The 17,109-nt window shown below is 35.4% G+C and overlaps 3 protein-coding genes and 1 long non-coding RNA gene across 9 annotated transcripts; all 4 read left to right on the forward strand.

Annotated features, from left to right (window-relative positions):
• The first annotated feature begins 109 nt into the window (after nucleotides 1–109).
• Nucleotides 110–4,017, forward strand: LOC140975715 (uncharacterized). 4 transcript variants are annotated; one of them, XM_073439587.1, is made up of 6 exons: nucleotides 110–250; nucleotides 606–702; nucleotides 996–1,155; nucleotides 2,223–2,748; nucleotides 2,938–3,128; nucleotides 3,430–4,017. In XM_073439587.1, exons 2-6 carry the CDS (start codon nucleotides 606–608, stop codon nucleotides 3,539–3,541), a joined length of 1,086 nt encoding a protein of 361 aa, XP_073295688.1. In that variant the 5' UTR covers nucleotides 110–250; the 3' UTR covers nucleotides 3,542–4,017. The 4 variants fall into 4 exon arrangements, with proteins under 4 accessions (XP_073295688.1, XP_073295686.1, XP_073295687.1 ...); XM_073439585.1 differs by having other exon boundaries at nucleotides 137–250; nucleotides 592–702; XM_073439586.1 differs by having other exon boundaries at nucleotides 138–250; nucleotides 601–702.
• Nucleotides 4,018–5,392: 1,375 nt separating this feature from the next.
• LOC140974810 (uncharacterized) lies at nucleotides 5,393–7,130 on the forward strand. The gene is made up of 2 exons (XR_012174874.1): nucleotides 5,393–6,460; nucleotides 6,542–7,130. It is a non-coding gene; the product is annotated as an uncharacterized lncRNA (long non-coding RNA).
• An 806-nt stretch (nucleotides 7,131–7,936) lies between these two features.
• LOC140975025 (E3 ubiquitin-protein ligase RSL1-like) lies at nucleotides 7,937–8,311 on the forward strand. Its single transcript, XM_073438513.1, has one exon. It carries the CDS (start codon nucleotides 7,937–7,939, stop codon nucleotides 8,309–8,311), a length of 375 nt encoding a protein of 124 aa, XP_073294614.1.
• A 1,394-nt stretch (nucleotides 8,312–9,705) lies between these two features.
• On the forward strand, nucleotides 9,706–14,476 carry LOC140975716 (ribulose bisphosphate carboxylase/oxygenase activase, chloroplastic). Of its 3 annotated transcripts, XM_073439590.1 has the most exons (11): nucleotides 9,707–10,089; nucleotides 10,400–10,495; nucleotides 10,682–10,744; nucleotides 11,080–11,193; nucleotides 11,292–11,353; nucleotides 11,547–11,601; nucleotides 11,775–11,976; nucleotides 12,258–12,364; nucleotides 12,969–13,024; nucleotides 13,565–13,657; nucleotides 14,234–14,476. In XM_073439590.1, the coding sequence occupies exons 1-11, from the start codon at nucleotides 9,762–9,764 to the stop codon at nucleotides 14,342–14,344; spliced, it is 1,287 nt and encodes a 428-aa protein (XP_073295691.1). In that variant the 5' UTR covers nucleotides 9,707–9,761; the 3' UTR covers nucleotides 14,345–14,476. The 3 variants fall into 3 exon arrangements, 2 of the variants coding, with proteins under 2 accessions (XP_073295692.1, XP_073295691.1); XR_012175025.1 differs by lacking the exon at nucleotides 14,234–14,476 and having other exon boundaries at nucleotides 9,706–10,089; nucleotides 12,969–13,116; nucleotides 13,232–13,657; XM_073439591.1 differs by lacking the exons at nucleotides 12,969–13,024; nucleotides 13,565–13,657; nucleotides 14,234–14,476 and adding an exon at nucleotides 12,595–12,890 and having other exon boundaries at nucleotides 9,706–10,089.
• Nucleotides 14,477–17,109: the final 2,633 nt, after the last annotated feature.

Below are 17,109 nucleotides of genomic sequence, written 5' to 3' on the forward strand. Positions count from 1 at the left end.
AATTATATGAGAAATAATGTAAAATATTTAGTAAAGAACGTCATTTTTAAAATTATGACTTTAAAATAAGATAGAATAATCAATTTCTCAAAAATAAATAACATATAAATATTAACTTACTTTTATTATATTCTGTAATTTATTCGAAACCCCGAACTCTCTCCCTTGTTTCTTCATTCCTCTCATAAAACAACTACTGGCTAGCTGCAAAACCCTCGCCTGTTAAATTTTTTCTACGCCCAGCGTCTCGGTAAGTTTTCTCTAGATTACGCACTACGAATTCCTATGTTCTACATTTTTACCGTCGTTTCAGCTTATTGATCAGATGTGTTATTTGATTGGTTATTTTGTTGGGGGGTGGGTGGGGGTGGGGTTTTGTTCGATAGCTTTGATTCTTCTGCCAGGTGTTGATTCACTTGTTTTCTTGTTGTTTATTCATATTATTTTGAGCTTGGTGGAATTATTGAGGGAGAAATTTTTGTGGAATCCTAATCGTTTTAATCAATGCCCTTTAATTTATTCAAAATGATTCTGGAGGGTTTGCTTGTTAACGGGTATATTATTAAAATTATAATGTTAATGATTGTGTAGTCATTGGAGGCTAGATGAGGCTCAGTCGGAGCGGTGTTGTACCTGCCAAGTTCTCTTGCCAGTTTGGACGGCATGGGATGATCAAGACGTCAAATACTTGGCTTGACAAAGGTGTATTTTCTTCTGTGATTGTGGATGTTTGATATATTTGGATTTGATTTTCAATTTTATGAAATGAAAATATGTTCTACATATTCTGTCATATATTATCATTATTTTTGAGCTCGAATGGGAAGTATAAACTCGGACACTGTTTAAGCTACAGATAGTTGTGATTGTGGACTACAATCTACTTTTGCTCTTCATTTCTTTAACTTGGAGATGGCATGTAAATTCTTTCTTTAACTTAGAAAGTAGTTGGTTCTCAACTTTGTAAAAATGCTGATATCTGTCGTGTATAACAGTTTCATTTGAGATGTCTGATGTTTGGCCCGAGTCAATTGTACAGTGTCGGGGAAAATCAATGACTCCTTCAGTGCCTTCTGATGCATCAAAAACCAAAAAGGCTAGTAAAAGGATCTCAAAGGATGTTCGCAAATCAATGGTGGAAAAATATGTGGACAAGTATGTGATTTCTATGTTTTCCCTGATTTATGTTTTGATATTAATTATTACATTCCACGTTATTTCTATGGTTTGGTCCTCACACTTTTTATGCTTGTGTACTCTAGGTTTAAAATTGTTAGAATATTTGCCATTCAGAAGTGATTTAACTGATTTTGCCTCCTATGATTTGTTTTCCTTTTTGAATTAATCCTTTTCTAGGTGATTCTTTCCATTTTTAGCTTAATTTCTAGGATAGTTAGTTCCATTTTTTTGTAGATCTGGCTGTGTACTTTTATTAGTCTCAAACTACTTGATTATTTCTTCCACGCAGTTTTTAAATATTAAATTTCTATTTTGTTTTCTTTACATGTATCATGATAATATGATATGATACAAGTGAGTGAAAATTTGACGCATGGCCTTTAATGATGGGTTACCATTGTACCACAACCAAATGGGTTACTGATGCGTATTAAGGCTGATCCTGGGTGTATGCTAGTGTGATAGACCAGATAAACTTAGGTTTAATTGTTGCAAGTAGGCAAAGGCATGCTCCTGGCTTGCTTAGGTGTGGGTGCAGCCCCTGCTCGTAGGAGAATGTGGCATGGGCACATTTCTCTTGAAAGATCTGCCTATGCGCTCGCTTTTCATGGGGTGCAAGCCACATCTAAAGCATAGTGAGGCGCGCTTCAGGCCTTCCAGTGATAAAAAAAACCCCAATGTTTATGATTGACTAAAACCCTAAGCCCCATCCCCATATTTGTCAATGTTAAAAAAACTCAATTGCTGCAATTAACTCCTTAAACCTGTGTTTAATTCCCTAAATTCACAAATAATGTAATTTACATGAATTTTGGTGCTTCAGCCTTTACATCAACCACAGAGAAGACAAATTGGGTTTGGCGAGTAAGATGATTTGAGTTTTGTTTTATGTACATGAAGTAGTTATTAATGAGATTTTGATTTACATTATTATTAATTGTTTGTGAATATATTTTGTCGATGCATAATATTGTAGTAAAATTCACTAGTTATACTTCTTTGTGAAAGTTTGAGAATTTGAATTATGTTGGTCTGATCAACAGGTACAGAACAATGAACGCGGGGAAGTTCCCAACTGCATCTAATGCGAAAAAAAATGTTGGCGGTTGCTACTACGTTGTAAGACATATCCTTCAGGAGCTGGAATATACTTCATCTTTAACCATTGGCTTGCAAGAGGTCTCTCGAGCAAGGAAACCCGAAGAATTCATCAACACTGTTAAACCTTCCTTAGATGTACTGATTCCAGGCCGTGACTCTAGATTGGAAGCAGATAGTTTTGACACCCCATCAGCAGCAAAACTAGATAAGGAAAACGAATTGTTAACTATGGACGTGGATACATCAGGCAGCCAAACAGAATCAGATTCTACAATTTTTTATGATGTTAAGAGAAATATAGTTCTTATGGATAAGGAAGTGGACAAGGAGAAGTCGTTATCTGAAGCCGAAGAATTCTCAAGCAATTATGCAACTGTGGATGAATCAATCTTGAATCTGCCGACTGAGGAACCCAGTTCCCTGAACATTGGATCGGAAGAAGGGTCACAATCTTTAATTTCAGTAGAGGTAAACAAACTCTAGTCGTTCTGTTAATTAAATGTGCTGCTCAGAGATCCAAGTCTGATTCTTGTGCAAGTTTAAACTCAAATACGACTCCGATCTTGAATAGATCATAGGCTTATCAACTTTTTTTCTTCAAGATATGCAATGAAGCTGTTTGTGGTGGTTTTTGATTTTTGGTTCTTATTTTGCTAGAGTGATAAATCAAAAGATAGCGAAACTCAATCTCACCACCTGATGGATGAATGTGAAGATAGTTTGCATCGTGATCTCGAGAGTATGGAGACTAACTTGAAAGAGATGGCTTCTGAAGATTTTCGGAAATACGATAAGCTGAATCCCGATGATAAGAAGCAAAAATCTAGAACACTAGAGATACAAGAATGGTAATATATTTTTGCCTCGACTGTATGATATGATCTCTTTAAAGAATTAAAGAACTGCTATTTCATTTCGAACTGCCAACAATTTTATTGGAATATCTGTCAGACCCGTGCCCTGAAGTTCACATGAGCATGTTTTGTGATCTATTGTATGTGCGCTGTGATGATCTCTCTGTTTGTGGGAGTGCGGAATCAACTCAATATTACTGGCTTATGTTGTATGGATTCGTGGAGAATTCGTTGATGTTGGTTTCCATGTCTTGTATATCGTCCACTAAAGCATTTATGTTTATTTCTGCTACAGGGAGTCGCACAAAGTACCAGCTCCAGCTGCAGAACCGGAAAGCAATTCATCATTGTGGCAAAATCTGAAATCTTTTGCAAATGGTATATTAGGCATGTGGAGAAGATCTTGATTTCACGTGATAAGAGTGTTTTAAACAAACCTGAGTTTTGCGGTGGCTCTTGATCATGATGTTTAGTAAAACTGGTTCAGTCCTTGCTAGCATTGATAGACTACAAGGATTGAAATCATAACATGTGATCCACTCCGACTCTTATGGTGTTAACCATAGCTTCCGTCTACAAAGTACAAACTCAGTACTGCTGAAAAAAATACCCCCAGCTAGCTTAGTAATTGTTCGAGGCCGAGGATATGTAAAGCCGAATTTCGTCACTTGTTCGGGGAAGGAGGGAAAACCCCCCCTCCAGTTTGAGGCTATTGAGTACTCTAAAAAAGACGGTCGTGACATCTGCAATGAAATCAAAGTTTTTTTTATGTTGACGTTTTGCAGGTGTCTTTATATCATGTCCCTTTGCACTATTTTTTTCATTTAAATCGGAGAATGCTTTAATATCCCTTAAAATTGAAGGCACGCGTTTATTGATTTTAGGATGACTCCGATAACCAAAAAAGAGCAAACTCATGTATTGCATCAGGTTCGATTTGATGCATTTTATGTAATCTTATCAAAAATTAGGTTAGATAGTTAAATTTGACAATTTGTGTAAAAAAGTAGCTCGATTTTCCACGAGTAATAAACCCCCGAGCCTTGATTAGAGCTAAGTAAATATATTAACATTTGCATTTATTTTTAGAAAATATAACAATATATAAATATTTCTACCAATCATCCATTACATTACATCTACAAATGGTCAAATTTGAAAACAAAATAAAACTTTAGGGAAAAAGAATATCTAAACATTTGTCTCGCATATACATTGAAAGTTGGGGTTTTTTTCAAAAATAATTTAATTTTAAAATTTTTTTTAAAAAAAAACGTAAAAAAAAAACATTTTTAAAACTACGTGAAGCGTACGCCCTTCGTTAAAACGGGCCCGGGTCATTTGAGCGACGAAATGTTTTAGCGACGGATTATATATAAACACCGTCGCTAATTTGCGACGGTTTTTTTAACCGTCGCTATATTTGAATCAGCGACTGCGACGGTTCAAAAACCGTTGAACCGTCGCTAATTCGAAATACCTACCTCTTCCCACGCTACCCATAATTGTATCAACAGCGTGCACATGTACGCCGCGTTTAATCTTGAACTTTCAACGGCTTGCAACTTTGCAGCGTGCAATATACGCTGCGAAAAGTCATTGTTGTTGTAGTGAAGACAGAGAAAAAAACAAACAAGAAATTAATCAAGACTGGAATATCTCAATTGAATGTTGTTAATTTTCTTCAACATCATTCTGTGGTCGAATGTCATGTACAAGATGCTGCGGGACCAACATTAAGCAAATTTGTAAAACTGTGTATGTTCGACCAAGACGGAGTCTTAAAATCCTGCTGACCAAACAAACCAAAGTCAGTCATCCCTGAATCACTGAAAAACTAAGTTGAATAGTAGAGATTTGATGAACTTATTATCTGTTTTTTTTTCTCTATCTTCACTACAACAAAAATGGCTTTTCGCAGCGCGCAAATTCTCTTTCTGCAGCGTATATTGCATGTCCGTTGAAAGTTCAAGATTAACAACGGTTCAAAAACCGTCGCTAATTAGCGACAGGTTATGAACCGTCGCTGATTCCATTACAGCGACGGTTTTAAACTGTCGCTAAAATTTGCGACGGTATATAACCGTCGCAGAGTCAATTTTAGCGACGGTTTAATAAGCCGTCGCTAATTAGCGACGGTTTTTACGTCGCTAAAACATTCCGTCGTTTACGTGGACCAGCGTCCGTGTTCGTAAGCACGGACGCTTTTTGAAAAAAAATTTTTAAAATTAAATTATTTTTGAAAAACACCCTGAAAGTTGGGGAGAATCTGTTCAATTTCATGTAGTCGTTTTGTGGGGTAGATGGGTCGAAGCTGGTGGTACCTATGGACATCATGGACCGATGGTTCAAGAAGTTCCAGGAGCGTGCCAAGCGTGATCCAGATTTTTTGATAGGGTTTGCCTATCAGTAATAGTATTTGAGGTATAAAGAGGAATTATTGCTTGATCAATTGTATTATTAGATCACCTTATGTAAAATGAATCATGGTTTTGATCTAGCTCTGATTTTGCACGAATTGAATATCAAAAGATCCTTTTTTGATGTCCTTTTCATTCAGCTTCTTGTACTTGCTTCTGCCAAGATAGTGATTTCTTGGGTTTCTGCCTTGTGTTTTTCTGGTTGTTTATGGCTGTATTTTCCCCTTGTTATCCATATTTGTTGGGATGGGTGTACAAATTTAGTTGGGGCAACTAATATAGAATAGACTTTTCAGAAGGGAGGAACTTTTTGCCCTGCATATGTATTCTCAGCTTCTTCCTTTTTGTGTTTCTTATTTATCAATACCATGCTGGCTTGGGAATGGATATATTGTTGTGCTTCACGGAGATGGTATGATGGGTTTATTGTTGTGTTGTGACTCCAAATGGGAATGAAGCACGTGGGATGTTGTGAATCTGTGATAAGACTTTCCGTGCCGTGCTTTCTTTATATGGTTGTAAAAATCGCGTTTTGGTTCTGTATGTTTCTTTGTTAATCAAGAGAGTATATGAGGCGGCACAGTTGGATTGTTTGTAAAGCTACAATGTTTGTATAATGCCATTGGGGGGACACTATGGGCTTTCTTCCCCAATTCTTTCTTGGAGTTGTAAACGAAAAGTTCTATTGATATCTTGTTATGGCTAAAATCGTGTTTCAGTTATGTTATTTCTTTGTCAATCAAGAGAACTGCTGAGGCAGCACAGTTGGATGTTACTTGTTTGTTTAACTACGATGGTTGTATAACTAATGCATTTGGCGGGACGTAAAGGCATTGTTTCCTAATTATTTCTTGGAGGTCTGAAACGTGCAAGAGACTTCATGATACTTCGGGGCACATCACGGAGGTAAAATTGGATTGGGCAGTGACACTGTTGGGTGTGTATCAACTTTCTAGTGCGGTATGTTCAGTTACAAGTGATGTACAGGGACCGTTGGAGACCGGCTGGAAAGCCACCATTACTGAACCAGTTTAGACTGGATGTGGATGCAGGGTTTGATGAGCACAAAAAGAAGTTCAACGTTGGGGTGGTGGTTAGAGATTCTCAGGGCCGAGCTAGGGGAGGTCGGCTTACAACATTAGAAATCCCGGATCTGTAAAAGTAGCAGAATTACATGTCATACGTTATGATATGGAATTTTGTCTACGCCTTGGAATCACAGGTATTTGTTTCTTGTCAAACTCTACTCAAGCTGGCAATCTTGGATCCTACTGCATACCTGGGACCGAGTGGCACGCTTGCACTGGAGATGCAAACTCTTATGGATTCGGGCATCTTCTTTTCTCTTCATTACATGGGACGATCGGCGAATAGAGTGGCTGATGTAGATTGGATTTCTACTAACATTCCTAGTTGGCTTAGATATATTGTAATGCAAATCATTATGAGTTAATGCTATGAATTTTTTCTTCAGAAAAAAAGAAATAGTTTTGAGGCGATACAGTTGGATTGTTTGTGTAGATACAGTTGTATGCGTTTGGCGGGACATAATGACATTCTCTCCCCTTTCTTTCTTGGTGTTCTAAGAGAAGCCAAAGTTTTGTTGATATCCTTGTATGGTTAAATCGTGTATTAGTTTTGTTATGTATATCTTTCTATAACAAATTTTTTTTGTAAATTTTTTAAATATGACAAAAACTCTTTAATCATGTAAAGATTGACTAGCACACATGGAAAATTAAACACTAATATGTCATGTATTTTTTTGCAGCATGAAATTTAACAATAAATAAAGCAGAAGATTTTATTGAGATTTGAACATATAACAACTTCAACAACTAGCTTATGAGAGGATTGTACCGTCTGCATATGCAATTTTCAGAGATTTTATTTAATCGATGAACATATGGAGCGTGAAGTTTAAGTGGTCTATCTGTTGGCAGAACGAGTGACGCAATTATGGGTAATCCAACACATAACTGTGGGCCTGAGCTCAAGGGAGATTGTTCAAGCTTATACATGTAACTCCCAGATATGTTATCTAACCGACGTGAGACAATTAACATTTTAAATTTATCAAACAATATATAATCAACATGGAAACTAAAAAGATGAATTTGTGAAGAATCCAAATCGATATGGAGACAAAGAGACACTCGTGGGAAATAAACAAAAATGAAGTGTACGAGGAATACTTGAGAAATCCCACAATCAATCAAAATCTATATAACTGAACACCACTGGAGTGGATAACTGAAATGGCCTCATTCATCACCTCCAACAACACCCCAATAGATTTACCACCAAAAAAATCAAAAGAAGCTGGACAATCTTCCAAATCGTTCTGCGAAATATGCACCGAAAGAAGAGAGAAACGATCAAATGTTCTACACCGTACTAAAGTGCCCGGTTGGCTTAGACTGCGGAGAGATTCTTGAAATCGACGCATGCAGGCAAATTGTGCCCATGTATCTGATTTCAATGTGGGATGATGCCATCTGCGAGTCTATGCTCGATGCTTCTCAGAAATTCTACTGTCCGTATAAAGATTGCTCATCTTTGATGGTAAATGATGGTGGAGAAATGATAAGGGGGCGGTATGCCTTTCCTGCAGGAGATTGTTGTGTTGTGCATTGTAATGTGCCATGGCATTCTGGAGTTGGATGTGAGTGGATTGACCAGAATGAAAGACGTGTGGAGGATTTGATTGTGCATCAGCTTGCTAAGGAGATAAAATGGCAGAGGTGCCCTAGGTGAAGGATCTTTGTGGAGAATAGTGAGGGATGCCTGCATGTCAACATGCAGGTACGTAGAACAACCATTTATTTTAAATTTTCCTAAATTATATATTTATAGTGTTTGATATGAGATATCGAATCATGTCGACGTGTAATTTGAGTGATAGAATGTAGACATGTACATATATCGTGCGCATTCACAAACTCAATAAACTTGTGAGAAGGAGGCCGGAAGACATATACATCCTATGATTAAAGGGATGGACTTGTAGGTTTTGATGATGACATGGCGAATTGGATTTGAGAGTGGTGGGCAATTACACCGGGTCGGACTGCTTTCTGCTAGGATATATTGGATTTTGGACGGAGTTTACCTGAGTTATGATATATTTGCACACTTAAGATAACATAGATCGTTATTGGGGTGCCGAAAGGTTTTTCGGCGTAACTACTCCGATGCTCAAGTCAATCAAGTGATTTATAGTAAGAGAATTTATGTTTTTTTTTTTTTTGCACATGAATATATATATGAATGCATTAATATCAAGTAAACCTTGTATTTATAGGAGAGAAGTCAAGGATGACTTTGTTTTCAGTGCCGAGCATCTACTCATAGTAAGATGGTCGCCCATGCTCTGCTTATCGTTATTGACAATCCATACTTACTTCAGCCTAGTCACATCACCGTTATAAGGCGCGCTGAAAACCTCCTAATGATGATTAAGTTATGGTACCCCATACATGTGAACCATGAGATGACACCTATACCCCGATGTTCGGGTAGATGAGTGTAATGTGGTACACTGTCTACTAAATATACTACCCGAGTTCTAGCTGCAAGCTTGGCTCCTTCCCTTGACTTCCTGACTATCCAAAACATGTACTAAAGATGACCCGAGTACCCTCTGACTGACCCGGATCTCGTACCCAGATCTCACCGGGTGATACCAGGTTTATTTCACTAATCTTTAATTTCTGAAACAGGTGTGGATTTCAATTTTGGTATGCATGTGGAGGAACATGGACTCCGAATCATGTTTGTTGCTGATGACAACCCTCTAAGAATTTTCTCACTGTTTTTTTTTTTGTTGGTATAATATGGATTTCTAGATTTTATATGCATGGTTCATTACTGCAATATATCATGCTGTAATCTTCTTTAAATTATTGATAACATCAACATTTAAAAAATCAGACGAAGAAAAACTAAAATTATATATATAATAAAAAAACCAAAAATAACGGATAAAGAATGAAATTTGACCATATAAGTTCTAAGCCGTTCAATTGAATGTGGCATATTTGATAATAAAATATAAACAAAATAATTTATTATAGACATGTTACATTTCTGAATTATGATTAATATATTTTAAAAAATAATAAACAATATTATAGTCTTCCTCGATATTACATGTGGCGCCAAATACATGATCACCACATAACGAGATCATTGGTATGTGAATTCTATGGCTATCTGCTTCCGAATTCCTCCTTCCCTCCCCAAATCCCGCTGCTTCAGCAGTCCCTTTGATTTCCAATTCTCCAGCAGAAGCCACTCGAATCCCTTCACGATATGCTGCAGCCAAGGTGATGGAAATGAAAGTATAGATTCAAATGCAGCTAACAAGCTCAAAAGCAAACTATCTGAACAGTCTTCGTGGGAAGCTAAGGATTCTGATGGCAAAGATTACTTGTTCAGGCTTGGTGCAGAGGCCGATAACATGAATATTGCAGTTGGAGCTAGAGTTGGCGTTATTGATGATCTATTTACCGGCAATTTCCTCGGAAAAGACTGTAATGGCTACATGTTTATTTCAAGATGTTGATTACTGTGTCTAGTTTAGAATTGAATGGATTCATAGAAGTTTTTTAGCTCACAAGAAATTATGAAAAGGGTACTAAAAAGTTTTGTAATTGTTCTGTCTTCGCCTCGTGGCCATGCTTGCTTCTCTAAGTCCACCCTTTTTGACTCCAGCCATAAGAGTCAAAGAAATGACATCAAATGTAATTATATATTTTTCGTAGAATTTATTAAGGAACAAAGTTTATGTATGAAAGTTTTTCAAAGTTGTGTCGGAATTTGATTTGTGTGTTTATCCTCCAGCGGATATTGTGTTTGATTACCGGCAAAAGGTGACAAGGTCCTTTGAGTACCTTCAAGGGGACTACTACATCGCGCCGGTATTCTTGGTACGGTTTTGTGTTGATGGCTGATTTTGTTCTTCTCTGTTATTCTGTCATAGACATGGATTTTGGTTGTCTGATTTTTATTTTCTTGTTTGATATTTTTGACAGGATAAAGTTGGTAAGGGTTTTCAATCTACACAAAGATACTGACTTCATTTCAAAGGAAATGTTGTTGCTAATGATATTATTGCAATTGCAGTATGCCACATTGTGAAGAACTACATTTCTCATCTTATCAATGCCAAAGTTCCACTAATTTTGGGTAATAATTTATTCATACCCCAATTAGTTACGGAAAATCTGATATAAGTATATAACCAACTAAGTCGGATCTATCAGAGTAATTTGCACAATGCTGGATATTGTTCTATTCATTTCTCTAGACTGTCATTTTCTTGCTGTTGAGTGGAATTTAACACAATTTCTCTGTGGGTTCATTTGATTTAAAGATTATCTAAGCTTTGATCACTACCAGCCCCCTTGGTAATTTATTGTTTGTCCCACCATTGCTAACTCTCAGCTGGATGACTAATTAGTTTCTGCAGAAATATAAGCGTAATTATCTGACAATAATGTTGTTCACTTACTGTTTTGCAGGCGTATGGGGAGGGAAAGGGCAAGGTAAAACTTTTCAAACCGAACTTATTTTTCGGGCGATGGGGATTGAGCCCGTTATTATGTCAGCTGGAGAATTAGAATCAGAAAGAGCAGGTAAGCTGTCATTTGACAATGATTTATTAGTTGAACTTGCTTGCTTTCTATGTTTTGATATTTGATGCTTATTTTGGCTTTCTTGTGTCTTTCTATAGGAGAACCTGGAAGATTGATACGTGAACGGTACAGAACTGCTTCTAAAGTGGTTCAGAACCAAGTTAGATACTTTGATCTTTAGTACTGTTTCCAATTTCTAGCTTACTCAACATCTAATATAACTAAGTTTTCGGACTTCTGGGCATTTTATAGTAACCAACCACCCGGTTCCCTTTTTTAAATTATATCTTTCTCTTTGTTGCTTATGCTTACAGTCATATGAAAGTGAGTCCAGTTTAGTTTGAATGGTACAGGGAAAAATGAGCTGTTTACTGATCAATGATATTGATGCCGGACTTGGAAGATTTGGTAAGAAGTTGTTTTAAACTTGAAACCTGTAAAGGCTGTGAAGGCTTTCGAGCTCAGCTCTTTTGATTACCTCTTACAATATTACTTCATATATATCACACTCTGCTGTAAATGAATCATGAAAATTCATTAAATTATGTTCCTGAATGTTATTTTATCGTTTCCTCGCCTAGGTAACACTCAAGCTACCGTCAATAACCAAATTGTAGTTGGGACTCTCATGAATATATCAGATAATCCTACAAGAGTAAGTATAGGGCAAGAGTGGAGAGAGTCGGATATTACACAGAGGATTCCAATTATTGTTACTGGAAATGACCTTACAACTATTTATGCTCCGTTGATTCGTGATGGAAGGATGGATAAGTTCTACTGGTACCATCTTATATTAATGATTTTGTTTGTGCCTGAATTTAACAATTTATTCTTACCGATGACACATCTGATGATTAGAGACCATTTATTATGTACGTAGATGCTGATTTTAATGATTTTTGTACGCATAATATTTGCTGGATTGCAATCAAGAAAAGAGATTTCTTTCTTCCCACATGTTGCATCTTGCAAAAAACATCCAATTTGTACTTGTTATGACATGACCAATCCAGAGCAATTTTACTTGATGTCAACTCTAAAACTCACATTCTCCGATTCAGGCAGCCCACACAAGAAGATATTGTGAATATCGTTTACAGAATGTATCAGAAAGATGGTATAACAAGGGATGAGGTTATCAGCATAGTGGAAGAATTTCCGAATCAAGGTACCTCCATGGTTGTATTCATATGTTGTTGAAGAGAAGAGCTTCTTGTTTTCTACTGTTTTTAGTTTTTACCATAATTTTGTAAGATTGATTTGACATGAACTGCCGCTTATGTATCCGCATCTCGAAAGCATATCAACCCTATGTGGTTGTTTTAAAATGTGCATGAAGTGTTTTTGAAATTCAGGATGACATTTTTTCATATTAAATTGTTATGGTTGCATATGCAGTTACTCTGACATGAACTCAATGCTGATCGTTGTAGCTATGACATAGATTTTGGTGGTGAGTTTTGTGGAGCCAATAACATGTTCAGAAAATCGCAACTTACCCTTATTCAGATAGTTTGATTGTATGTTTGGATTCTATATATTTGGAACTCAGATTGACCATAAGAAAAAGATCTAAACAATGATCCTGACTTACAAGGACAGGCATAGAACTCTACGTCTCTACCTGTGTTATACTGCGTTGTTGTTTGAAACTAAATGATTACAAAAATAAACTTGAAAGGAGAGAAAAATAAAGAAGAACTTAAACCAAAGCATATATGGGCATGAAGTTTCGCCTTTCTATCTCATTTTCTGTTTATTCTTATGTGCAGCATTGGACTTTTATGGTGCTTTACGGTCAAGAACATATGACCGCTCAATCCTAGAGGTATCGATAGATCTCAGATAGCTCCTTGGACTTGTGTGTGTGTCAATTCTTTTACTTTTCTTCCCATTTACCTAACTTAACAGATTTTCCTGGTGAGTTTTACGAGTTTCGATTATAAAACCAATATTTTACCTTCAACAACAAGGCTGAAAATTTTAAGGAAATACGTCAAATGCAATTTGTCATCGAAAACATAACGTGACACAGTTGATTAAGGTAGCAATATTCTGTGCATTCGCCTGTCGTCATGGGTTACATATTTACTTGAACAAAATAATTATTTGCTGCCATTTTAGATTTCTACACTGATATTTCCCAATCACCTGTTCTTTATGAGCCTTGTTATCCATGCATACTGAAAATATAGAAACACATAAAAGAGTATCTTCCATATTTAAACTTTAAACATGTAAATGCCGTAAATTTGTCCTTCGCGTCTTGTTCATGCATAATTCCACATTCATCTAATTGAAACAATAGCATCCTGCTTGTATGTCTGTTAACTTCGCGTCTTGTTTATTTTTCCTCCTATTTTCGCAGTGGGTAAACGAGGCTGGAGGTTCAGGAAATCTTGGTAAGAGACTGCTCAGGCAGAAAAAGGAAGGAGAACTTCCAGTATTCACTGCTCCAAAGGTAACTTAACTCTGAATCTGATTATTACAATGATAATCTGCTTGTTTGATTTGTTTTTACATAGATATGGACATGAACTTCGTGTAAGGCGAAACCCATATACATTTTTTAGTGAGATGCAAAACTTTTGGAATTAACAGATAAAGACTGAAAACTCAAATGAAGGCCTTGTGCACATTATTAAGCTAAACTGAGACAGGTCTAACGGTTCCTTTTGTAGAACAAAAACTGGCAAAAGTTAAATGAGATTCAAGTGTCTAGAAGGAATTTGGAAAAGAAGTGGAGGCTTGTTACCATATGCAGTAGCATGTTTCGCGTCTATTGTTCGAACCTTCTCATCAAGAAAATAGATGGAAGCTTTCAAATTCTGCTGTTAGTCCTGAGTAGACAGGGGAAAGCAAAAGACCTTTTTTTTTACTAGCAAGAAATGTTTTAGAAAATTCAGAATCACAACTGTAAAAAATGTTGTCACCCCAAGCATATGTTATTTGTCTGCTAAGTTTTGGGTATCTCTTGTTTTGTTCTGCAACCCATTAGTGTCCTAATTCCATTTGTTACTTGTTATCTCTTGTGCAGCAAACTGTCGAGGCTTTACTCGAGTCAGGGAACGATCTTGTAAGGGAACAAAAGCTAATATTGGGAAACAAGCTTTCAAAGGAATACATGAAGAACATGGATGATCAGTAAACATGTTTGATGAAACCACATTTCTACTGCAACCGATTCGAATACTTCGTTGTATATTTTCGAACCTTCACGAAAACGAAAGATCACAAGGATATAATCGAATTGAATTCTCATTCATTTGTACCTGATAAATGCACATCAAACTGACCGACAGTACATGTGTTCAAATCGTTGAAAATCCAATGGCATTGCCACTAGTCAGAAATGTGTTATTTCAAAATGATACTAAAAGTCAAGCCATTCAAAGTCCGCCCTATTTAGAATGCTTATACAGTATCCTATCAATTCTCGAATGATAGAAAGTCAACAATTTCGAACATGGTGTCTCAGCTTTATGAAAAACAAGAGCTTAAAGTTGCAAAAGCACAAAGAACATTAAATAAGCATTTACTGATACGTACGATGACTGAAAGCGATATGACCATTCTGTTGAGTGATAGTATAGATAATCATTGAAAAATAAATCCGACTGTTGGAGTTTTTCAACTATAATATGCAGCTTTCAAAGAAAAGAAACAAAGACAAAATTGCCTAAAACAACTGGTTCAACCAATTTTTCTCGACCCTACATATTCTCTAAGAATTTCGAGCACTCTCAAGTTGCTTGCTTAGTACACTTTTATCAGTGTTTGCCATATCATTAAGATCATAATATGCTACATCAACACCGCAAGCCATCAAGACTGACCGTTGGGTTTTTGTATTGTTTTTCTGGTGAACCGAGGGTTCTTGAACATCCAGATTGTAAAGTGATTACTAAGAATTTCAGTTTAGCCAGTGATAAATCCTAGCTGAAGTCAGTTGTTACAGGACGTTTTAAAACCAAGTCTTTAGTGGAACCTTCCTAAGTGGAAGAAGAAGTGACGTGAGAGTGTTATCTCCGAATATTCAGAAGAATTCTTGTATTATTTAACTACTCACTTTACATTATTACAAATCACATTTCAAGACGTTTCTTGTTAAACTATCAAACCACTTTATATAGTTTATCACTAGTCAAGCGAACCATTTCTGCACGTAGCTATTTTTCAGTAGTCCAACAAAACAAGTCGTTCACGAATATCTCTTAAGAACGATTCAAATTTTAGAAAATTTTATTTAAAAGCGTTTATTCACATTCTCTAAACTCTAACCTGATCATAACATACACACAAATTTTTTTTAAAAAAATGGAAAGGTGTTTCTATTAAAATTGAACTTGAACTCGAACTCGAGAAACTTTGAAGTCGATGTACACTTAAAAGTTACACAATTGTTGCTACTTATGAATTATGATAAGATAGTCTTGAACAATCGTTAATATGGCAAATGGAATTTTTTATTATTATATAAATATAGTTAAATTTTTTTGTCTGACATGATATAATTGAATTTTAACTCTTTAATCCAAATTCAACCAATTCTTCGAATGATTTCTGAATTGATCAATCAACTGATTTGAAATTTTTTTAACCTTTTAGTATTTGTCGTTTTTTCATTCATACTCAAAATCGAATCCTCTGATAAGAACATGTCTTTCTTGTGATTTATTAATGTTAATTAGATGTAATATATATTATCCATAGCCGGTGGATCAAGTTGTCTGGTAACTTGTTGTAATCAAACATATGAATGAAGACATTATATTAATTAAACACATAATTATAATTATAATGGCCAACCACAATTAATAAACATGTTAGGTAGCAATTAAGACGATTATATTAATCCTTTTTTTGATTAATATAGTTGTTAAAATAGATAAACATTATTTTCTCACAAAAAAATGAGATAAATATATTTTTCATTCATATTAATGTGGTGGAAAGACGACACTAACCCTGATTTCTTCCTTCTCTTTGGGCCTGCCGACACACAACACCGACTATAGACTAAAACCAAATCTATTGCATAAAATTAATTATTTCCCAAAATATTCTCACAATGACTTCTTTCTTAAAAAAAATTTAAATATAAAGATGCATTAATATATGAAAATTTTGTTCCAAAATGGAACAAAATAAAACTAAATAAAATTGAAAAAAAATTGTATAAGTACACAATAAAAGCATTATTTTGAGTATAACACATTAAAAAAAACTATTATAAGATCATCTATGGATTTATTTTATGAGAAGGATATCATCCAATATCCAACTCATGAAAAATTATTTTTTTTTATGTCAAAAGTATTTTTTTTCATTCCAAATGTTAACTATATCGATCAGTCTCACGGATATTGAAATGTGAGACTGTCACATGAAATTAACTCATGTTGCATTATAAGATGATCAAATCTGGATTTTGAATAAAAGAAAGAAAAAAAATAAGGTTAAAAAATCAAACATGGACAACATGATATCATTTTTTTCCTTTTATTGCCGACTAATTCATTTGTTTTTTTAGAAAACAAACAAGTGGAAGAAAGAGGTAAAATATGGTCAATATTTTATTTTGACTATATAAATTAAATGTTATCTAAGTAGAAATATTTGACTTTATTCTTCCAATTTTCAATCCTCACCGACTGGAAAATAATGTAATACACATAACACTCGATCCATGCTTTTGCCACTTTATAGAATAGATTGAGACGATCTCACCAATCTTTATTTTTGAGACGAGTCAAACCTACTGATATTCACAATAAAAAGTAATAATTTTTCATGGATGACTCAAATAAGAGATATGTCTCACAAAATACGACGTGAGACCGTCTCACACAAGTTTTTGCCTATATATAAAAAACCACACCTTTTTCTATCGGAACCTTACTTCATTTTTTG

The sequence above is a fragment of the Primulina huaijiensis genome, chromosome 4 (genome assembly GCF_012295235.1).
Source record: "Primulina huaijiensis isolate GDHJ02 chromosome 4, ASM1229523v2, whole genome shotgun sequence".
Classification (NCBI taxonomy): Eukaryota; Viridiplantae; Streptophyta; class Magnoliopsida; order Lamiales; family Gesneriaceae; genus Primulina; species Primulina huaijiensis.

Coding starts and splice junctions, on each gene's coding strand:
- LOC140975025 (XM_073438513.1), top strand. CDS start 7,937: ATGTTCTACACCGTACTAAAGTGCCCGGTTGGCTTAGACTGCGGAGAG.
- LOC140975715 (XM_073439587.1), top strand. CDS start 606: ATGAGGCTCAGTCGGAGCGGTGTTGTACCTGCCAAGTTCTCTTGCCAG. Junction 1,156..2,222: donor GTGGAAAAATATGTGGACAA/GTATGTGATTTC, acceptor TCTGATCAACAG/GTACAGAACAATGAACGCGG. Junction 2,749..2,937: donor AATCTTTAATTTCAGTAGAG/GTAAACAAACTC, acceptor TTATTTTGCTAG/AGTGATAAATCAAAAGATAG.
- LOC140975716 (XM_073439590.1), top strand. CDS start 9,762: ATGGCTATCTGCTTCCGAATTCCTCCTTCCCTCCCCAAATCCCGCTGC. Junction 10,496..10,681: donor GGTATTCTTGGTACGGTTTT/GTGTTGATGGCT, acceptor TTGCAATTGCAG/TATGCCACATTGTGAAGAAC. Junction 13,025..13,564: donor ATGACCGCTCAATCCTAGAG/GTATCGATAGAT, acceptor CTATTTTCGCAG/TGGGTAAACGAGGCTGGAGG.